At 33.3% G+C, this 23,815-nt stretch overlaps 3 protein-coding genes across 3 annotated transcripts; all 3 read left to right on the top strand.

Annotated features, from left to right (window-relative positions):
• Positions 1-1,117: 1,117 nt before the first annotated feature.
• Positions 1,118-6,517, top strand: LOC129901039 (UDP-xylose transporter 3-like). Its single transcript, XM_055976148.1, has 9 exons — positions 1,118-1,238; positions 1,505-1,548; positions 1,629-1,781; positions 2,689-2,873; positions 3,152-3,219; positions 4,851-4,983; positions 5,205-5,366; positions 5,441-5,713; positions 6,097-6,517. Exons 3-9 carry the CDS (start codon positions 1,661-1,663, stop codon positions 6,211-6,213), a joined length of 1,059 nt encoding a protein of 352 aa, XP_055832123.1. The 5' UTR covers positions 1,118-1,238; positions 1,505-1,548; positions 1,629-1,660; the 3' UTR covers positions 6,214-6,517.
• Positions 6,518-7,970: 1,453 nt separating this feature from the next.
• Positions 7,971-11,288, top strand: LOC129901212 (uncharacterized). The gene is made up of 8 exons (XM_055976340.1): positions 7,971-8,238; positions 8,637-8,753; positions 8,851-9,044; positions 9,127-9,232; positions 9,347-9,494; positions 9,812-9,951; positions 10,470-10,636; positions 10,807-11,288. The coding sequence occupies exons 1-8, from the start codon at positions 8,178-8,180 to the stop codon at positions 11,098-11,100; spliced, it is 1,227 nt and encodes a 408-aa protein (XP_055832315.1). The 5' UTR covers positions 7,971-8,177; the 3' UTR covers positions 11,101-11,288.
• Positions 11,289-15,261: 3,973 nt separating this feature from the next.
• Positions 15,262-22,609, top strand: LOC129899290 (uncharacterized). Its single transcript, XM_055974199.1, has 9 exons — positions 15,262-16,045; positions 17,807-17,992; positions 18,386-18,478; positions 19,171-19,353; positions 19,446-19,548; positions 19,776-19,961; positions 20,465-21,582; positions 21,709-22,085; positions 22,183-22,609. Exons 1-9 carry the CDS (start codon positions 15,824-15,826, stop codon positions 22,250-22,252), a joined length of 2,538 nt encoding a protein of 845 aa, XP_055830174.1. The 5' UTR covers positions 15,262-15,823; the 3' UTR covers positions 22,253-22,609.
• The last annotated feature ends 1,206 nt before the right edge of the window (positions 22,610-23,815 follow it).

The raw sequence follows: 23,815 nt of genomic DNA, 5'->3' as shown, positions 1-23,815 counted from the left end.
TTTAAGAGACCACTGGTGAGTTCCGCCTCTTTTTTATTTGGTCATAGAGTTGAGCAAAGAAAAAACCTATCAAATCTTCTTCCAATACTGATGACCAAGGTCTTTTTATTTGGTCATAGAGTTGAGCAAAGAAAAAAATCTTCTTCTTATACTATTATATTCGATTTTTTCATCTGGTTAGTCTTTATTAAATTTAAATTTTTAGTTTTGTACTAGATAAATTTATTGAATTTTAAGGAATATATCTATATCGGCTAAAATATTTTTAAGGACGGTATCAATGACATGCCTTAAACAATGAGAAGTTCCGACAGATTTCATGATAAAGTATTTTTCTATAAAATTTTCAACACTACGAACATGGAACATGTATTTATATATATATATATATATATATATATAGAACAACAACGAAATAGTGCAATAGATTAAAGACAATAAACAACTTATGATAATAGTTATCAAAAGCGAGAAACTAACAAAATAGTACTAATACTATGACATACACCACCAAATCTAAAATCATTAAAAAATAAAAACAACGCTCTATTATCTACCAACCTACTACTCTAATTCACGACCTCCACATTTTTATATCTAAGAATTTCTCTATGTATTTGGCCTAGTTTTTAAACGTAGTATGTATGTATATGTTTTCCATGGATAGTTGTTCTTGGAATGAATAATATATTGAATAAATGATTTAAATATGAAATTCGTGATTATTACCGAGTCTTCAGAAGAATATTATATTTTGATTAAACAAACATAAATTACCTCCACTCACAAAATAGTTAACGAAATATAAAGTATATTAAACATTGATTTAAATTAGTGTTACGGCCTAAAATGGGACAATTGTCATATACTAATATTAGCTTAATTTTTAAATTTGTCACTAACTTTTATTTAGATATAGAAATTATAATTTTATTTCAATTTAGTATATATATTTGCATGGGTTCTTAAGTTTTTATTTAATTATTTATTGTTCTTGAATGACAATAAAATTCTCAAATATTTCCTAAAAATACACCTCAGAAACAGAGTCACATGACCAACAGGCGAAAAGCTAGCCGGAATTCAGTTAAAAAGTTACAAATTTAATCATTAAATTACAAAAGACTATAAATGTTAGTGGTGCAATTTTCTTCGCTCTCTTTCTAATGCTTTAACTTCTATCGAACACTTAGCTCCTATTATCACTTCGTCCATTTCCGTGATCCGAAGCTTTACAGGTTCTTCTTCTTCTTCCTCCATTTTTCTCTCCTTTTATCTGTTCATATAAATGTATGAATATTGTAGGGAAAAAAAATCCAATTTTATCTAAAGTATCAGATCTATAATTTTGCATTTTGGTAATCTTCTTAATATATTAACATATTCTTAATTTCTATATGTGTACACTGCTTTTTTCTTAAATTTGGTAGACATGTTTGGATCTCGTTGAATAAATCTCATTTTTTTTTTAAAAAAAAAACATAATTGAACGTTTTGTTTTCAGCTGAGCTGGTTTTGTATGATTCATGGACGCACGATTGCGCTAAGGTAAAAAAAAAAATTGGTTGTCAAATTGCGAGATGTTTTTGTATTTAGGTTGATGTGTGGAAATTTATATTGATGTGTAGATTTTGAAGTTGGAATTGGAGAAGGAGCGAAAATGACAGAAAGCCAGAGGTTTCAGCTGGGGACTATTGGAGCACTGACTTTGTCGGTGGTGTCTTCTGTGTCCATTGTAATTTGCAATAAGGCGCTTATTAGCACACTAGGTTTTACATTTGGTAAGTTTGATAAACATTTTTGGTAATGCAAATAATGGCTGGTGTTTTGTGGTTTTTCTTTTGTTCAGGTTCATTAGTGTAATGACTAATCCTACAAGTGAATTGCTTCTGTTATAGATTTTTCTTTGTGAAATTAGGTACCTGTTTTACAATTAATGTTTAATTTACCTTAAAAGATAAATTAACTAATACGCCTAAATAGAGCGGAATGGACATAGAGGATTTCACATAGCTAACATTAACTATTTGGATAGTGGCATAGTGATTGATTCATTGATCGCTTTAACACAGTTCTATGAGATTCATGAAGAGCTTGTTCAGGAAAGTTTTCTAAGATCGTCATGTCTCTTCTATTGGGATGAATGTGCTGACCCCAACTAGCTTGGGATTGAGGTGTATATAGTTGTTGTTTGGATGAATGTGATTCAGTAAACCTCAATATTCTCTGTTAAAAAATGGGTTTGACTGTGTAATTAGTAGGGAGCAGAACAACCTCAAATATTTGGCTTAGTTATTTCTCATGTTTGTGTTCTTCTTCAGTCATTATGCCATTATTTACTCTATTCTTTTAATGCAAAACAGCTCAACTTGACAGTTTATGTCACATGAATAGCAGAAGGAGAGAACACAAAATTAAATGTACCAAAAAAGGAGTGAACACAAAATAAGTGCAAGTGTTTGCATATAGTTAAACAAAAATTAGAACATAATGCAAATTAAAGATACTTCTAGATAGTGTGCATTCACATCTAAAATATATTTGGTTGTCATTGGCACTTCTTTTGGATTAGGGGATTGTTGATTTGTTGGCACTTCTATTTTGGTTCCTGCAAAAGCTAATAATAGAAATTTCTCAATTCTTATATCATTCTGCTTTGAGTTTTAACTTCTTATATTTTTCTCTCAGCTACGACTTTGACAAGCTGGCATCTTCTAGTTACATTTTGTTCTCTCCATGTGGCAAGATGGATGAGATTTTTTGAGCACAAGCCTTTTGATCCAAAAGCTGTTATGGGCTTCGGAATACTGAATGGGTCCTCTATTGGACTTCTTAATCTAAGCCTGGGGTTTAATTCTGTTGGTTTTTATCAGGTTTCTTCTTTTTCCTTTCTGCTGTTAATGACTTTTTGGTTTAAATATTTTTTACCTGGGATCCTGGCTGCCTTTAATAATGATTTATCTGGTTAAGATCTTCTTTTCCCCCCTCTTTTCTCTTTATTCTCATTCCTTGTCCCAATTGCTCTCAAACATTCCTCACAATTGAATTCTAAGTTGTCTCTACAAAGAAAGCCTTTTAGCTTCTGATTAATTTTAGATACTTAAATGCAGTTAATTTTTTTTCTGATTTTCTTCATTGTTTTGCATTTTAGATGACAAAATTAGCAATCATCCCCTGTACAGTTCTTTTGGAGACTCTTTTCTACCGGAAAAAATTCAGGTAAAAAAGTACTCAACGTTGACTTTCTCAAATTGACTTTACTATTTCCACAAAAAGTTGTTTAATTACACTAGGTAGATAGAGGATCACATTACATTACCTTCACATCTATTTTTATTTCTCTTTTTGAGAAATTTTCTCTTCCAAGCATATTGAACATATGAATCTGTTCTCATTTTATTAAGCTTGGACCATTACATTGGAGAAGCTTTTCACCAACATGTGGTTTGCTCGAACAAATTGAACCAGAAGTAATTTCTTGGAATAATTAAGAGTCTGATCCCTATGTCTTGTCCTTATCTAGTAAGTTGAATGTCAGAAGTATAATATAACATTATTCCCATGTGCAATCGTTTCTATCTTAGATTTAGGGCCAAGCATCATCCATTGTTAAAAGTTGAGTCAAAAACTATAGAAAAAAAAAAGTTGCTTAAGATAATTTATCTGCGTGAAAATTGATATACAATGATAAGCAGTGTAGAGGAAAATACTCTGTACCTTGGATCAGAGTATTCCACCCTTGATTTTCAATTTTTTTTTTTGAACATGATGACGTTCCCTATGAAATTGGCGATTAAGTGCATAATGCAGGCTAAAAGTAATTGAAATTTAGCTTGCTTCCACAGATGAATGCCAGAAAAGCATTTACATCATCTTGGCTAATTGACTTTTGTTTTGGAAACTCTACTACTTTAACATTATGGCTTAAAGTCTGTCAGTACTTAGCAAAGATCTTAAGTGTCATTTCACTGGCTGCTAACATGGTTAAACGAGAAAGCGGAAGGCCAAGTTTTTTTTGACAAGTTGTGCTTTTGATATATGTAAGTTCCTGTAAAATGTAACTGATCATTAAAATTCTTGGAGCCAAGCCATCTCTGCTTATTTTGGGTCTTTGATAATTTAAAGACCCATTTGGAACATTGCCTATTTTTATTAATTTTATTTTTTTGGTTTTATCACTCTTAAGATAGGGAGCCTTGGAGTAACTGGTAAAGTTGCTGCCATGTGACCAGGAGGTCACGGGTTCAAGCCTTGGAAACAGCCTCTGGCAGAAATGCAAGGTAAGGCTGCGTACAACAGACCCTTGTGGTCGGGCCCTTCCCCGGACCCTGCGCATAGCGGGAGCTTAAGTGCACCGGATTGCCCTTTTTTTTTTTACTCTTAAGATAGTTTGTCCTATTTTTATGCAATGTTCAGAATTATCCTTGTCAACATGAATGGAACTCTCTTTCAAGGAAACGCTTTCTTGTTTGATTCAACTATTGGCTAATTATTTAAGGCTGAGCTAGACGCAATTTTAAGGTTGCAAGTGACTGATGGACTATCAGATAAATATAATAGTAATGGAGCAGTTAGTCAGGGAGCTATCTTAAAGGGTTGGTGCATATGAAGACAAATTTTTACTCAAGTAGAGTATCTGTGTGCACAAATAGAGCTCCTTTGGCTGCACAAGTTTGATCCAAGTAACTCTATGTATCTCTTAGTCTGGAGTGATGCTATTGCACTATGAAGTGATACTTTTATCTGAATACCATTTTGCTTTCATTTATTCTTTTGCCTAAGCATTTATGAAATTACCCTTTAAGCTGTACATTTAATGATTTGATTCCTATCTCAACTATGATTTGCAGTAGGAATATCCAGCTTGCACTTACCGTTCTTCTCTTTGGGGTTGGAATTGCAACAGTAACTGATTTGCAGCTCAATTTACTGGGTTCTGTTTTATCTATGTTTGCGATTGTCACCACTTGTATCGCGCAGATTGTATCCTTTGCTGAATGGTCAATAAGTTTTTTTCAGTTCTTTCCCTTACTGGCTTTGCTTACTTCATAAATCCCCAGTTTAGCAACCTTATTCTTGGCAAATAAGACTTTAAATTTTTATGAGAGTTGTTTTATATGTATAAGAAAATGATGTTGGACCTATAGTTCACAGCTATTACATCATCTCTTCCCTTGCTTGGATATCTTAACCCATCTACTTAGATGACGAATACCATCCAGAAGAAGTTCAAGGTTTCTTCAACCCAGCTCCTGTACCAGTCTTGTCCTTATCAATCAATTACTTTGTTTATAGTAGGACCATTTTTAGATGGACTTTTGACAAATCAGAATGTATTTGCTTTCAATTACACACAAAATGTGCTGGTAAGTTAGAAAATCATTTTCAATTTTAAGTTAGAAATTAGCACTATTTGTTAACTTCAACGTGTTGATGGCAGGCCTTTATTGTTCTATCCTGCCTTATATCTGTCTCCGTGAACTTTAGTACTTTTTTGGTAATTGGCAAGACTTCTCCAGTCACCTATCAGGTCCTTGGGCATCTAAAAACATGTCTTGTTTTGGCCTTTGGGTATGTTCTACTTCGTGATCCATTCAGCTGGAGAAACATTCTGGGTATCGTCATTGCTATGTTTGGGATGATACTCTATTCATATTGTTGTTCCATTGAGAGCCAGCAGAAGTCCATAGAGGCTGCATCCCTTCTGTCTCAGGTATTACACCTTTGTTTTTTGGTGTTCCATATTGTGATAGACAAAAGTTACTCCATTTTATCATACACCAACTGTGCTATCTAGAAGAAAGTTGTCATTAAATCCTTGTGCTCCAGAAATTTACACTATATTTGCAATATGATTTGCTTGCAAAACGGTTTGATTAGTTAGTGGCATAGTTCATGGGGGAGGCAGATCTGGAAGAAAGGAAAACCCTAAAGCCTTATGCTCCCTTCATTTTAAACCACTACTCTCTATCGTGCTAATGCCGAATGTCATAGTTCCAGAAGCTGGTGGGGATTTGTGTGTTTTATTATCAACTTTCCTTGATGCATTTAGAACATAAATTTACTAAATTCTCTCTGTTGTTTCGGTGCTTGAAGGTAAAGGAAAGTGAAACCGATCCTCTAATAAATGTTGAAAAAGGCTCTGGCAGTTTACCGGATAGTGTTGTTGTTAAGGCCCCTAGCTGGAATTCTAGCAAGGATCAGCACGTATAAAGCTTCTAATGGTTGGCTATTTGCTAGCCGTTGATCAGAGTATAGGTAGACGTTTTCAGCAAAGAAGTTGTGTCTGCTAAGTTTTTTCCATACGTCACACAATGTGTTACAACTTACAACATTTGAAAGGAATATAGCTTTCTATTTTGCATTGCAGTTGGTAGATTTAAAGTATAAGGATAGCTGTCGTAATGTATCATTTTTGTTATCGAGCCTTGTACGAGTTAGACACACTTATATACTATACTTTTTTACTATACTTATATACTATACTTTTTTACCTAGTTGAGTATTATGTTCCTCAGCAGCTCTCAGATTTTTTCTTTCTCGGATTAGTTTATGTTCATATGAAGCCAATGAAAATGATGAAATCGGATTTGATTAGATTTCTTTGTTGGTTTTGCTATAAAGTCTTTAGTTATTTTTTTTTCTTCCCCTATATGAGAGTTTTGCAGTAGTAACTTTCAAAATTAAATTGAGATGATGTAAATTTTCTCTTCACCTTTTCCCCTATTTAAGGTGATTACATAAAATTGCCCAAATAAAATTGAATAAGTAAGTTGGAAGGAGTAGCAGGGGATGAGAAAGGCTAAGATAGACAGAATTGTCGAGAAACTAAAAGAGTTGGAGTTTGCCAATTTGGTCATTTAACAATTCGTGGAGTTTATATATATTTCTACTACTGGTTATGTAACGAACTTAAAATTTCAATGGTTCATTAAGTTTTTTTTTAAAAAATTAAATTCCTTTATATGCTTTTAAAATATTTTAAATTTCTAATGCTTATAATTTATAATATTTTTTATATAATTTTTATTCTAAAAAATTGAAAGCTTCTATATCCAAAATCATAATTAAAATTTAGAAATTTGAATCACAAAATTTTAATTGTATTGCTTGAAATAGAGGGAGTAAAAATTATTCAAAGTACCAACAATCCCACAATAGTCTTTTATTTTTCACTCTATAGTTGATACCCTATTTAAGCTCCTTTTGGTTTTTCTAATCTCTTCTTAGGAGCTCTCTAGTCGTTCGAATTCATAACTTAAAGTCGAGGTGAAAAATATTTATTATTTAAGCATTTGTTTAACATTCTCCCTACTAGAAAGCGACTCAACAATAACAAAAATAAAAACATTCCTTTTCATTTTAAATTCCGTGACATTATTTATTGAACATAATTTTGGAAAATACAGAATACTTTTCAAATTGTAGCCTAAAATTAGGGTGTGCAAAAATTGAACCTACCTATAAAAGTACCGAAAAAAATGTTATTGGGTTATTCTTTTGGATTATTGGGTTTATGGGTTTTTAGTGGTCTTATAAAAAAAGTTATCGAGTTATTGATTCGATATTGATTTTTTAATATTGAATTATTCGGTAAATGAATAAATCATTAAAACATAAATTTTAAATATTAATATCAATACATTATTGGTTACTATCTTTGCCCTTAGCCTTTGAGCTTCAATTTACATTATTGTCTTAATTTTTTTATTTGTGTTGCACTTGTATAGTTCTTTTCATGTTAGTTACTACTAAATTTATTTTATGAGCATTCCGTAAAGTTACGTTATTGTCTTGTTTCATAAAATTGTTATAAAAAACATATAGAAATAATTGTTTTATGAATATTTTTTATAAGTTCAATCGAAAATCAAATCGTTAAGTACTAGCGTATATAAAAATCGAATCGAACTAATAATACATAAAATCAATCGAATCGAACCGCTTTAGAAGATTAAAATTAAATTATTTTTAAAATAATTTGCGAGGGACTAAAAGTGTAAATTTACATCCAGCGCCGGCGAAGTAAGGCAGTCGGATTCTCGATTTTCTCCGCCACGTCTTCTCCTTCAGCTATCACGTCCTCCTCTCCACCACCCCCACAGAAACCCGACCCGACCCGACTGGTTCTTTTAATCTCTGTTTCCCCACACAGCCGCCTTTTCTCATAAACAACAATGGAGAAAAAAGGGAGTTCGAATATGAATATCGCGATAATCCATCCTGATCTCGGAATCGGTAAATTATTATCTACGCATATTTATATTTCCTTGATAGATCTATTTATCATTGCAATTTGTTGAATCTTTGATCAAATGAATTATTGGTAGAAGATCGTTAATTTCAAAAACCTTCTACATGAAATGGTAATTGTGTTGATGATCCTTTGATTTTTCTAAGACTACTAGACTTTTGAGCTGATAAAGGATTTCTAAAGCTGACCTCAGTGAGTTTTGAATTTAGGTGTAGTTGATTGATAAGGTAAATAATTGTTGGATACTGGATAGGTGGTAGTAATTATCATCCTTCTGCAATTATTATTGTGTCTGTCAGTTTCATAACTCTGAGATTTTATTATAGTTTGCACAATGTGCAGATCTATGGGTTAATGGAAGCACATTTTATCATGTGTGTAGGTGGAGCTGAAAGGCTAATTGTTGACGCTGCTATGGAACTTGCTTCTTTGGGGCACAAAGTTCACATTTTTACTTCACATCATGATAAAAATCGATGTTTTGAGGAGACTCTGTCTGGTTAGAAATCTTACTTTCTACACTCCAGTTATATGCCAAAGAAATATCCATTGTGCCTTTACTTAACTGATGTAAATACACGTTACACACTTTACAGGTGTCTTTGATATTACTGTATATGGGGCTTTCCTTCCGCGCCATATCTTCTATCGGCTTCATGCAGTATGTGCATACTGGCGGTGCATGTTTGTTGCTCTCTGCTTGTTGTTTATGTGGCCTTCATTTGATGTAATACTAGCAGATCAGGTCTCTGTTGTCATTCCAATATTGAAGTTAAAGAAGTCTGCAAAGGTATTTGGATGGATCTGATAATATCAAGTATCAACTGCTATGATATGATCATTGAGATATATGAAGTTTATACCTCATGCAGGTTGTATTCTATTGCCATTTTCCAGATCTCTTGCTGGCGCAACGTACAACTATTCTTAGGAGGATATACCGGAAACCTATTGACTTCATAGAAGAAATAACAACAGGTTTTTCTTGACAGTCTGCCTTCTGTACTTGGTGTTTGTTTCTCTTTTATCCACTTTTTTTTCCCTAATCTGTTCAAAATTTGCTTTTTCTTTGATTGCTTGGTCAAACTATAGGAATGGCAGATTTGATCCTGGTTAACAGCAGGTTTACAGCATCTACTTTTGCATCAACCTTCAAGAACCTGGATGCACGTGGGATTAAACCAGCTGTTTTGTACCCAGCGGTCAATGTATATCAGTTTGAGAAACCTGATGACACCAAGTAAGGGACGCCTTTCCATCTCTTGGTACCTTCAAGTTCGAGGTCTGATTGCAATAACGCTACAGATTTCAATATTTTTTTCTTTTATATTCAAATGCATCTGCCCCGGAGTTCCTTCCCTTCCATGTGCTCTTAAAAAAGAAGGGAGAGGGGGAGGGATTGTAGGGAGGTAGAGAGAAGGTTACTCCATAGAGCTCAAAGAAACACAACTAATACATCAGATGGTAGTACAATTTCAGTTATTCCTTTGTCCTGTGGGGGATATCTGATATAATTGGAACAATACAACGATAACTTCAGTTGTTCATTTCTTTTAGGCTGAACTTTCTGTCCATCAATCGATTTGAGAGAAAAAAGAACATAGAATTGGCAATATCTTCCTTTGCCATGCTTCACGCCCATGAAGTCCATGATCATCAAGAAGTTGACATGAATGATGTTTCCTTGACTGTTGCAGGCAAGTTTATTCAATTCTTCAAGTACATTGTATGCTGTATTATCCACCAACATGTTCTTGTTCTCTGTTTTGCTTCTGTCATCTCTTTTATTCGCTATTGGCATTTATCTTGTATGGTTGATTTGCATTATTTATCTTGTCTGTTTGTAGTGCAAAAGTTTCTGATATTCTGTTAGAGGTATGCAGAGTTCATCGAGAGCCAATAAGATATATGAATTTTTCTGATGTATATAGCCCGTCTGATCTCATGTAAATGACAAGGATATATAGTGCCCTGAAACTATATAAATATCAGATATTACTAGTTGTTGATGAAGTTAGCTTGGGTGCTTGTCTCCCTGTGCTGATAAGCCTTATTTTCTTCTTTTTATGTGCCTTTAATACCTTAAATAGATGGATTTGAAGTATGCTTCAATAAACGAGTCCAAGATATCTGCTGTCTACCATCAGTGGCTGAATATATGCTCAAAATAAATCTTCTTGCATGGTAATGGAGTTCTTCCTGCTTTTTATTTCAGGAGGCTTTGATGATCGCCTTAGAGAGAATGTCGAGTATCTGGAAGAACTGAAAAAGTTGGCAGAAAGGGAAGGTGTTTCTCAGCGGGTCAGATTCATCACATCTTGCTCTACTGCTGAGAGAAATGCACTCCTTGGCCAATGCCTATGTGTTCTTTATACACCAAAGGTATGTCTGATTCTGATATCTCTTCAACGAGGAAAAGAAACTTTTTTCCTTGGAGTAGGATGACCTTTAATCATCATAGTTGCTTGATGTTAGATGGAGTATGTTCGTCTTTTCTCAAAAAAAAATTCAACTTGAAAGTGGGATGACATTTTCTTTTTTTGGAAGAGTAGGATGAGCATTTTGGCATTGTTCCTTTGGAAGCAATGGCAGCCTATAAACCTGTTATTGCCTGCAACAGTGGTGGTCCAGTGGAGACAGTAAAGCATGGCGTCACGGGCTTCCTCTGTGACCCTAGCCCACGAGAGTTTGCTTCAGCAATGTCTAATTTTATTCAGGATCCTCACATGTCTGTAAAAATGGGGCGAGATGCTCGTCAACACGTTGCTGAGTCCTTCTCTACCAAGATTTTTGGCCAGCATTTGAATAGATATCTTGTTGATGTTGCACGAGGTAAGAAGGATTAAGTATTCTTTCAAACTGTTACCTTAAAAGCAAGTGCTCCTATAGGAAGTTGTAGTTAGATCAACTCCTCAGTGTAATTGCATTACACTGATTGTGATACAAAAGTTGGAAAAACATTTCTTTTTTCCTTTTAATGCTTATAAAAAGGTACAGAATACTTGTTGAAAATAGAAGGTTATGGGTTGTGGAAGTGGTTTTTCAGTTTCTTTTGGGTTGATTTCGCGAATGATCATTTAGTTAATTTCTCAGAAAGTCTTTTTTATTTTTTATTTCATTTTTCTTCAATAAAAAAATTGACTTTAAGATAATAATTATTAGTTGAACGATCATGAAATCAACTCTATTCTTTTTTCAGAATGAATTTAGTATTAAGATATAAAGTCATTTTAATTGCAAATTTCACCGCATTACATTGCAGAAATCTTGTCACAAGTTGAAGATGATTAATTAGCGTTTATTTTAATATTGACCGACTTTGGAATATCAAATTTAGTGGTCAATCATTCAAACTTGATTACTAAAATGAGTCTCTATAATGAGAAAGTAAAGTATGGAAAAAGAATGACAAAAAAAAAAATTGGTTAAAGCAACTTAATTGTTATTTCATCATTAATGATAACTGACAAGCTTTTCGTATTTTGCCAAATATTACAATCACGTTTCAATCCAAGTAAATTGAAGTATATTAAATGAATCCTCACGTCTACTTTGCTATGTCTTAATGGTCAACAAAGTGAGTTGAGAATCATGGGTTTCACATTTAAATTTCAGCACATTCCAAATATCCTACTTGGTGGGAGGTGATAGATATCTCGTAAAATTAATTGAGTTGCGCACAAACTGATTCAAACAACGGCGGAATCATGATTTTCATTAAGGGTATGCAAACTATGAAGAAGTAAACACACAAAGAAATTCAAGGGGTTTGAATGAACGCCCATACCCTTACTATCTCTGCTCCTGAATTCGGACACCATAATTATAAAAAAATATAAAATAAAGGTTACCAAACGAGTAATGATTATGGTCCCCGTTGCAATTTTTCAAGATTCCTATAGCTATCCTTTTCAGACTTAAAAGAGTTTGTTGTATTACGTAAAAGGCCATTATCCAAACAAACAGAATTATATTTTGTACAGAGTCATGTCATAGAAAGTTCACACGCTTAAATTGTGACCCAATAAGTCTGTGGTTTACGTTATTTAAACTTTTAGAACTGCGCAGCAGGTCACTTAACAATATTTTCTGCACAACTTTTTATTACAATCATGGATATATAGGTGACCTATATAAAGCGGCTTGTTACATCGACTAGAACTATGTTGATAGTGTGAAAATATACACGTAATTTAATTTTAAACGAATTTTTGAGCCAATAACTAATGTAAATCGATTCATGAATATCTCCAAAAGGTGACATATTTTCCTTAAAACTTATATGTGGCCCGCTGTACAACAGAATTATGAAAAAAGACAGAAGATGATATACGATATAAGTTTGTCATTTTCTTGAACTATGGGAACAGTTTCTTTGTCACACTATATAATGGAAAAAAGGATAAAAAAAAATTTGTCTCGCAATTTTAAATAACATTAATCATTTTTTGTTAACTTTTATCACATAGATTATGTAAATATTTTTTTTACACTATTGGAGAATAAAAGATATAAATCGACCCAAAGTCATGTTACGACAACCAAGTTGGTATTCACGTGGTAGCACTTGATATGTTACACATGGTTGATTTTTTCCTTAATATGTTACATATTAAACTAATTAGGGTAATAAATCATTTGATTTTCCTTCACCTAAATGATAATTACTTTGGGAACTCTTTTTTTTTTTTGTATTAATTAATTGATTTAATTTAGTGAAATCTTCTTCTTCTTTTTCTTTTTCTTTTAAAATTCTCAAAAAAAATTGTTATTGGTATTTGTTAGATGTGTGTGCACTGGGTCAACATGTTCTGGTGCAATGACTTGTAAACTATAAAAAAGAATTATCAGAAGGAATTGATTTTTGACATTTTTATAAGATACGACTTATTGTACCAATTCAATTATCCTTATCGATTTTTTTCTTTATGATCCAACTATAATATTTTATCCGCTCTCAAATTGTTAAATCATTGTACGAGATTACATTAATGTTAAAACGAGAAGCATGTGACAAATGATTAAAGTGCCAAGCCATTTTATTCTCTCTTAAATTGTTAATTAAATCATTGTACCCGTATATATTAACATTAAAATGAGATGCATGTGAAAAATGGTTAAAGTTCCATTCTAAGCCTAAATACCAACATGGTCCACCCCAAAGGTCTGAAATTTGAACTTTATGTTTGTTTAGTTGTATTTAGAAGGAGGAAAAAAAATTAATGTCAACAATGAAATTAAATAATTTTGACTCATCTCGATTTCACAAATGTGGAAACACTACGATCAATAGTAATTAAGGTTCAATCCCTAACGTGTTGAAATCAACTATAGAAAATTTTATGGATTATGCTACTCAATTTAAACTCATCTATATCAATATTATATAAATTAAAATTATGAAAAACAAATGTAAAAATATTAGAAGTTTTTTTTATATTTACTACATAAAGAAAAATACAAGATTTTGGACATGATTTTTTTTATAGAAATTATTCTTAAAACATTGTTTGTGTTATATATTGGAATAAACTTTTTGTTTTAATTTATTGAAGAAGAAATTTTCAAATTTGATGATTGGCAACTGTTTTTTCAAATGAAATGCATGTCCAAATACAATTCCAACTTCAAAAAATATTTTTAATTTTTTCAAGTCAACCAAATCTATATTCAAACGCCTACTTAAAGTAAAATTGTAAATGCTAAAATATTTACTATTCTTAAAACAATTTGTTTATATATTGGAATAAACCTTTTGTTTTAATTTTTTGAAGAATAAATTTTCAAATTTGATAAATTGGCGATTGTTTTTTCAAATGAAATGCATGTTTAAATACAATTTCAATTTTTAAAAATTATTTTTTAACTTTTAAAAAAAACTTTTAATTTTTTTCAAGTCAACCAAATCTATATTCAAACGTGTACTTAAAGTGAAATTGTAAATGCTAAAATATTTACTTCGTTATTTATCCTCTCCAATAAAGGAAAATTAATATTCTCCTAACTAATTTATCCTAGGAATAAAATCGAGGAAGAAGAGTTCCAGATTCTCCTTCTTTTGTTTTAGGATTTTTTCCATAAAGGGAATTGGTTTGAGTGGGGTACAATGGAGTCAAAATTATAATTTAAAGGCAATAAATACAATGTATCATTTTATTTCACATAAAATAGTTTTATTAATATATTATTTGAACAATTTTTTTTTTTAAAGTGTATATGCTTTGAATTTCATTTGACTTGTCTAGTTTCTTTTGTTTGTTGTTAGGTACATCGTACTCAAATCGAATGTCTATCAAAATAATTTTATTTTTTTTAATAAAATAAAATAGGATTTTGTGTATTTTATTTTTTACTGAATATAATATAAATAATTTATTATAATTTATTTTACATAAAGTATTTTAAATTTATTTTGAGTCTCATCGATCTATAGTAATTGATTATAAAATTGTTATTATTGTCAATTGCAGATCCAAAGTAGGACCTAAACAATGAACTCTTCTCGTTGACAACAGACAATCAAAGTCATATATTATTTGACACAAAAATTATAAATTTCTCTATGAAATTCGTTTGACTTACATACAATAAATGGAATATAATCGAAAATTTTAATCTAATTATTTAAGAAAAAAAGTAATTAATATATAAACATTCCGCATTTATATAAAATCAAAAAAATATAATATTTAAAAAGATGTTACATTGACAACCTATCTTGACACAAATATCTTTATACTAATGAACATTTAATTATTTGCTCTAAAAGTTCTTTCCAAAGAATCCTCAATCTTTCTCACAAATCAAACAAGTATAATGTTTTCAATCAATTGTTATTAATCAAAAGTGTAAATATTTTATTAATTATATTATTACATATTACTAATATCGTGACTTATTTTTACTTTTCAAGAATTTATTTAGCTATGATTAACGTTAAATTGAATTAAATCAACTCGAGAAATGAAAACTCACCAAATTCTTTTCGGTATATATAAGGTTTGATCGGGAAATATAAAGTCGTAATGTGAATTATGTATAATGTGTTTCTCCAATAACGGCATTTGAACATTGCGCCACCGCAGCCTTCACCGGCGTCCGAAAGAAAACAGAGTAATCGCAAGAAAAGAAAAAAAAACCCCAAAATTATACGTATATATGTATGTCTATACGAATTGCAAGTAATTGCAGGTAGAAGCGGATGTGAGGAAAAGTAGAAGAAAGAATTTTGGATTTTGAGGAAGAAAACAAGAACAGAGGGTGTGGGGGTGGGGGGTGATAGGGTGATGGGGGGATGTGGGGGCAATTGAGAATTGTCTCCTTCTCCGGAATTTTTTGTTCCCTTTTTCTTCTTGATATTAAAGACAATCAGATTACAGATATCCAAAAAAATATACATGACATAAATACTATATATAGCGTTTTTTTCTTCTCATTTTCCCCCATTTTCCCATTTGCTTATCTGTCTAGAACATTCCATGTTGTCAATGGCTTCTAAAACCCTACGATTTTCTTGGGTATAATCAGGATTTTTTATTTTATTTTTTGTTGTTGATAAGGTAGGGGGTTATGGGTTCTTGTGGATTCGGAAGCCGGGTTGAAATGGAGACCCGTTGGGGGGAACTTTTGGGTCCTGATCCTTCTGCAGTTACAGAGGATTGTTGGGTTGTTGCTGAAGAAGCTGTACAAGAGGTTGTGAATTGTGTTCATCCGACTCTTGATACTGAAGAAAAGAGGAAAGATGTTGTTGATTATGTGCAGAGACTCATCAGATGTTCGCTTGGATGCGAGGTCATTTTCCCTAACATTTGATTTGATTAATCGATTGTATAATTGAGATTCTAGCTGTTGATTCCTGAATTTGCATGTCTATTTTTATAATTCAATGATATCTATCATTGTTTGTTCCAATTCAATCGAAATGTTCTTTTACCTTTCAATGGGAATCTGTTTCCTTTTCTTTTTTTTTGGTGGTGTTGGGGGTTGGGGGGGTTGGTCAACTTGTTGGGGGTTACAAAACAGGGTTTACTTTTTCTTGGATGGTTTGTTCATATCTGCTGAACAGATAAGGGTGAACTTAATTTTGTTTGCAATCTATCTCAAAAAATACTCTACTAATCTAAGATGGTATGAAAGAAGGGGGTGGTTGTTGTTGGAAGAGAACAACATCGCTATTCACTGCCACAGTTGTTCTACATTATTAGCGGCGTTTCTTTCTTACAACAACTACAACATACCTAGTGTAATCCCACAAGTGAGGTCTGTAGATTGTTGTTTTCGGTAGACGCTCGACTCAAATGAGTGTAATCAAAACAGGATTGAAAGAGATTTTTCTTTTTTCTAATAACAGAATGTTGTTTGTGACAACTTGCTAACACCTCAACTAATCCACCAAGTCGTTGCTACTTCTCACCAGCACATGTACCGAGTCATCAAGGTTTAGGGAGATGGGAAGAATTCAATTAATATAAGTTATACTTTGATGAGATTACGACCTTGGTTCTGAAGGTTGTCTCTTTAGCTCTTCAACCGCGAGACCAGGCCACCCCCTGCTGACCAATTTGAAAAAAATTAAAGTTCTACTGCAGATTGTAGTGTTAAGCCGAAGATTCGCTTCTGGCAGATTTACTACTTACTCAAGTTCATCTGTTTTTCAGTAAACCAAGATATTTCATTGTAATGTCTACTTCTAAATGTGTAATTACTTTGAATTGCTTTTGTATTTTCCATGAATAAAAGTGTAAACAGTTTTCTGTCTAAGAGCATAGGTCAAATGACCTGCTGTAAAATCTACTTGTAAAAGTTTAAGCTGATTCCTTATTGATGAGGCTGGCAACACTCCCTTCGATAACTATTTTTTCTATCGTTTCGCGTCAAGTGGTTTCTTGTCTCTTTAAGCATTCCTTATACACCATTGAGTCAATTCAATTTCAGGAAACTAATTTATCTTGTTAATCAAATATATCAGATTAAAACTGAAGTGTGTGATTCGTCTTTTAATTCTTCTACAGTTTTAACATAATGCATAACTTAGTTAAAAATGATCCATTTGTTCCAGCCGACTAACTTGAGCAACTCTATACATTTGAAGTATTCAAGTCTTCTCTAACTTTACTTATCCACAGAATAGTTGAATGTTTTCTCTCTCTCTTTGAATCAGGGGCGGATCTAGCATACGTTTTATGCGTTCATCCGAACCAAGTAGCTCTTTGGCTCGGACCTTGTATATGTGCTAGAACTCCCACTAAATAAAGACAAATTATAGATTTCGTATCCAGAAAATCAAATGTTCTGTGTTAGAATTCCAAACTCGAACCCATAATGTTTAAATCCTGGATCATCCCTGCTTCAAATTACGTTCTGCTTCCTTAGTTTGTATCAGCTTCAATATTGCAGAGTCTGGTGTGCTTGAACTTGAAAGCAAAGCTTATTATCACATATTGTGCTTGAACTATGTTACTTTCTGTTTTAAGCTTTCTAACTGTTTTAAGGTATATCTTGTTTTTCGTTATCTTAATTGAGTTTTGCTGATCATACTTGTTTGTCATACAGGTTTTCTCATATGGATCAGTGCCACTGAAGACCTACCTTCCTGATGGTGACATTGATTTGACTGTTTTTGGCAGTCCTATTATTGAAGAAACATTAGCCCGTGATGTTCTTGCTGTTCTGCAGGAAGAAGAGCTAAAGGACAATACTGAGTATGATGTCAAGGATCCCCAGTTTATTGATGCTGAGGTTCTTTCCTGACTCTAATGACAGAAGTTTACTCAAACCTTTAAAGTCTGTAAAATGAACTGAGTTGGATGAAGTATTTCACAGTTCTTTTCAGCTACAAATGGTTTTAGTTTTTATTTTGATATCCTGCCACCTATGGAAGATGGATAGTTGAGTCTAAGCATAGTGGAGCTTTTAGCATGCCTATTTCTTTTTCTTTTTTTGGTGTGTGCGCGTCGGGGGTGGCTTGCACTTTTAGTTGCTTGATGAATGTTTATCGTAATTGAAGGTTGTTTGATAGAGGTGTACTACTATCTATTTAGTTTGGCTATCCATAGTCATTCACTAGATTTATGCTTAATTGATCATTTATTATCTGTTTAATTTTGAGAAGTTTTGACTTTCTCATGGCAGGTTAAGCTCGTGAAATGTATTGTACGAAATACCGTGATAGATATATCCTTTAATCAGTTAGGAGGACTTTGCACACTCTGTTTCCTTGAGCAGGTAAGTTACAAACTAACTGTCGACATTCAAATAATCTTGTCCCTGTTGGTACTCGGTTGTGGGTCAATGACAGTGTGTTAATGTGATAGAGCCTCTGTGCTTTAATTTTGTTTCAAAGACTCTTATATACAAGATGTTTAGCATGTCTTGGTTAAGCGGAAACAACTGGAACTGAAAAATGGTTTAGTGGAATCTCTAAAACAGAGAATCAATACCTCTTTTATATAGGTATAAATTTAACTACTGCAGTATGCTGTTGAATAGAGTGGGATCTTTTGGTTAATTGGTTTTTGTTATTTCTTACCAGATCAATTCCCTCTCTAATTACCAGGTGGTAGTAAACTTTTACACATTTAATAATATATATAGCTGAGTGTTGACATATCCCTCCATTCTGCAGTGTATGTACTAACTTTTTTTTAATGCAATTTGTGCTTAAAATGAACTACATTTTGCTTTTTAAACAAATATGTCTGACAAAGTTTAGTTGTTTATTTATCTATTTCAGATTAATGTCTTTTTGAACTCTCTAGAGTCTCTGCTTCATCGTCCTTCTATTCCGTGCAAACATTGGAGAACCAAATATCTCCCCCTGTGATTTTAATCAATACTTTTATTCTTCTGCTTCATGTTAAATGAGGAAATGAACAGCGCATTTTATTCTTGTCGTCTTCTCTGTTTGTTGACCGCAGGTAGATCGCCTTGTTGGTAAAAATCATCTGTTCAAACGTAGCATTATTTTGATAAAGGCTTGGTGCTATTATGAAAGTCGTGTTCTTGGTGCACATCATGGCCTGATTTCTACATATGCTTTGGAAACACTGGTCTTATTTATATTCCAACTGTTTCATTCATCGTTAAATGGTCCTCTAGCGGTAATTTCTTGTTTGTGCTTTTTTACTTTGTGCATTGAGCTTGGTATGCAAGCATAAGTGTATTTGATATTCCCGTTTTTGCTTGCTTTTAGGTTCTGTATAGATTTTTGGATTTCTACAGCAAATTTGATTGGGACAACTATTGTATCAGTTTGAATGGTCCAGTATGCAAATCATCCCTTCCTGAGTTATTTGGTAAGCAATGCTCTTCCTTTCATAATTCATTGATGTAGTTTGTGATCACCTTTAGATGTCTACAACCCTTTATAGGATTTTTTTTTTTTACACTTATGCATAAGCTTACAAAGATATTGATGTTTCTCCACATTTTGGCTTTTGGGTGGTATATGGTTCAGTTGAGTGAAGATTTTATTTTTCTTTATTCAATTGTTTTCTCATAGTCGCCCTTTATGTGTCTGCAGTTGAGATGCCAGATTATATAAGCGATGAGTTGTTGCTTAGTGAGGAGTTTTTAAGGAACAGTGCGGAAATGTTCTCAGTTCCATCCAGGGGTCTTGAGACGGACACACGACCATTTCAACAAAAGTATCTAAACATTATCGATCCCTTGAAGGAAAATAATAACCTTGGGCGTAGTGTCAGCAAAGGTACAACTTGAATGATTTCTGTTTTGTGGCTTACAAGATTGTTATATAGGAAACCCGTCCTCCTTTTGTTTCTTTGTTTTTCATTTTATCCTTTTCTGGTACTCCGGGGAGTCAGAAACTATGAAGAATGGGAGATCCTTATGAACTGATTCTACTGTTTTGGCCACAAATGAGATTATTACAATTTTGTTTTGTCTACTTTTCCCCAAGTTTTCCTTTTCATCTTTGCATTCTGTTTTTCCTGTAGCTACCAAAAGTACTAAAGCCTTGCCTTGTTACCACCTCTTGTTTGATAATGAGCAATATGTTTCACAATTGCCTGCCCAGGAGTATATGTGTCATTTGAAAGTTAGTATGCCTGTAGAAGAGAAATTTCGGAAACTGAGAACGTGCTTGTCATGTTATTTCCAGGAAAGAGCATGATTGTGGTGCTTTGAGTTGGTATGTAGGTGGGGTCTGTGTTGCTCTGTCTGACGTGTAAATTATGTTTTAATTCCCTTCAGGTAATCTCTATCGAATACAAAGAGCTTTTAAGTATGGGACCCGCAAGCTTGGCGACATTCTTTTGTCACCATTTGACAAAGTTGCCGATGAGATCAAGAAGTTCTTTGCAAACACTATTGAGAGGCATAGACTCGATCATGTGGCTGATTTACAATATTCCAGCCTAATTTTTGGTGATGAAGACACATGTTCTTCATTATCCCCTGCTGAATTTTATGCCAATGCTAGAATGCTTCTGAAATCATCAGATGGTGATTTTGAGACTGATAGCCTGAAAAAAGTATATACATCAATACCAAATGAGTTGTCGAGTAATTTGATGAATGGAGCTTCTTCAGAGATGGTGTCAGAAAATGGCTCCTTTTCAGATGATGCAGCAGTTTCAGGATTCTGTCAATACAGATATGCAAATGGTCCTTCAGCTTATGTACCTCTAAATCTCAGTGTTGCAAATGGCACATATGACTGTTGTTCTAATGGAAATTCCATGAGTTCTCTTTCTTGGAAGCATTACCATGCTCCTCCGTTCCATTTCAATAAATCATGTGTTGAAAATGGGAACAGTGGGCCTGAGAATTTGTGCCAAGGTGACCTATCTAATTCTTGTTTGTGGGTGGAAACCCCAGAGTGCCCTCAGGAGAGCAGCAGCATTTACCAAGCAGGTACTGATTATAGTGAGGACTTCTGGTCTGGTGGTTCAGCAATCTCGAGTCCAAGGACCAGTGTTTTAGAAAGTGTAACTCTTGATATAGGGGAAAGGGACTTGGCAAGCACAGCTGGAGATATTGAAGCTATGAATCCTTTGGTGGACTTAAGTGGGGACTATGACAGCCATATACGGAGTTTGCTCTATGGGCAGTGTTGCTATGGGTTTTTACTGTCAGCACCGGTACTTAATAGTCCATCATCATCTCCTCTGTCTCAAAACAAAAACTTTTGGGATACTGTCCGACAATCAATACCACTTAGACAAAACTCATTTTGGCAAACAAATGGGAATGGTATGGTTGTGGAACCAGCTGCTCAACCTTCTGGCAATGCTCTAACATCTGTTGCTACGATAGGTTCTGACAAGAAAGAAATGGCACAAGGAACTGGCATCTACTTTGTGAATACGGTAGTTTTCTCTTACATTCTGGCCAGTTTATTTTCCATCTTTTGAGTATCTCAGTTTGTTTAGATAAGTGTCTCCCTTTTTGTAAAGCTTGAGGCGGTTTTTTATCACCCTCCTTTGTCCTTTCAGAAATATTACCAGGAGAGACGTTGTAAAGGACGGACTAAGAGTAAGGCACCAGGAAGTCATGGTCAGTTGCATTGGCATAGTGGCACCCATAGTAACGAGTGCATTGCATTTTCTGATCCAAATCATTCAGAGGAGATTTCATCTGTAAGATCTTCTGTTGAAGGTGGTGAGAAGTTAGCCGCTCCTAGCCAATCTGATGACCTCCTCAAAGATTCTCATACCAATGCTTTCTTGGATTCATCATGTAGAATTGAATTTGGATCTCTGGGTAATCTTTCTGAGGATGTGCTTCCACACACTTCTCGTGATATGGTCCTGATTCCAAGTGTCCCACAAAAAGTGCAGCTTTCAAAACCTGCATGTAGTAAACAAGGAAGGTAGGAAAAGTTCCCTACTTTTTCTATTTTTGGACTGAGGAGTAGTCGTATGGTCTTTGTTACAGGATGCTATCTGAAGTTCCAATGTGGTTTTCAGGGCTGCAGAGCATTCGTTGCTGCTGAAGAACGAAGATGAGTTTCCTCCTCTACCATTGTGGAAGGTTTAGGATAGACTGAGGGAATTTTACAGTGAAAACTAACAAAAACAGATACTTTAGGCAGATATCAGATATAAAAGAGAAACTTGAAGACTGGTAAATCCGAGTATGTCTTTTTTTTTTTTTTTGGATGTGCATTTAGGTGGAGTACCTTTTATGGTAGAAGCAGGAGAGTACAACAACTACAGCTTAGTTCCAATCTAGTTGAGGCCGTCTACATGAACGTAGTGTAACATAGTATATGCATATTGTACAGTTTCTTTGGCAGAACTTCGTTGCGGCATTGGCTGTAATGCTGTAGTTCCTGAGTTACCACCATTGCAAACTTTTAGTGCCTGTTAGCTTCTTCTAATCATTTTGGTACTGCTGACTTTCTTTCTTTCTCATCTATTTTGCTTCATTTTGTCAAAGATAAATTAGTCATAAGTGATACATCTTGATGTCCAATTTCGCGATAACAAAGAAATCAAAATTAATCGTTCTATATATGTCTATTCTTTATCGCCTCTTCAGTTTTTCTACCTTGATCTACATATTCACCCTGTTAGAGTTAAGAAACAGCCATTAAGAATTCTTGTTTTTCCTTGAATCAAAGGTCAAACAACTTCATCCTTCATGAATCTCATTTGTGCGTTTACACTAGATTGACGCTGTTATCGTCCTCTTGTATATTCATTTGTGCGTTTACACTAGATTGACGCTGTTATCATCCTTTTGTATATTAAAAGCATGTTATTTTTGTCTTACATCATGTTGATACTTTTAACTGTTATTGACAAAATTGAATAGAGTAGATCTACTTACAGTGAAGAGAACATATTTTTAAAGAAAAAAAAGTCCACTGCTTTAGTCAGAAGTTATACACTCACTATTACTCAATAATCAACTAAGTAACATTATTGCTACGAATCTTCTGTTTAAAGTAACTACGACCTAATAAACCTTTTAGTTCTTATGTCTTAATATCCACAAATATTAATTATTCTAACAACCATATTCTCTGATTCTTGTGAAACATGCACATTGATTATAGCTTAAACCTAATAAGCTCAAATTAAAACTTGGGAACTCAAATCATTCTTTTTAATTAATGTTTTTTCAAATCATTTAAGACGGAAAAAAATATTATTATTTTGTCTCAAGGTGGAATATAATGAACACGTGCAACTCGTATCTCTCTTCTTTTTTTGTGTGTGTGCGCGTATATAATAGTAAAATAGTTTCTGTTTCAATTATTACGTAAGATGAAACGAAAAGTAAAAGTGTGCATACAATAATAATACAAAAAAAAAGCAAACAATCATGTGTGATTTGATTTTAGAGTGGAATTTTGGGTGCCCACAATAAGATGCTGTTTGCCTACCAAAATAATTCTGTGGATAAGAATAAAAAACAAGTATTAGTGGGGGTGAAATAGATAAGAAAATGAAGCGTGTTTTTTTTTTAGGTCAACTCTCGAGAGTTATGATGAGATGGATATAAGTTTTAATTTTTAATTAAGGTATAATATTTAAATTTTGAGAGTAAAAAAATATTGATGGAAAGTGTTTTCTTTTTAATGGACTTTATATG

The sequence above is a fragment of the Solanum dulcamara genome, chromosome 8, assembly GCF_947179165.1.
Source record: "Solanum dulcamara chromosome 8, daSolDulc1.2, whole genome shotgun sequence".
Classification (NCBI taxonomy): Eukaryota; Viridiplantae; Streptophyta; class Magnoliopsida; order Solanales; family Solanaceae; genus Solanum; species Solanum dulcamara.
The sequence above is the reverse complement of the archived record's forward strand: the minus strand, read 5'-3'. Positions and strand labels throughout refer to the sequence as shown.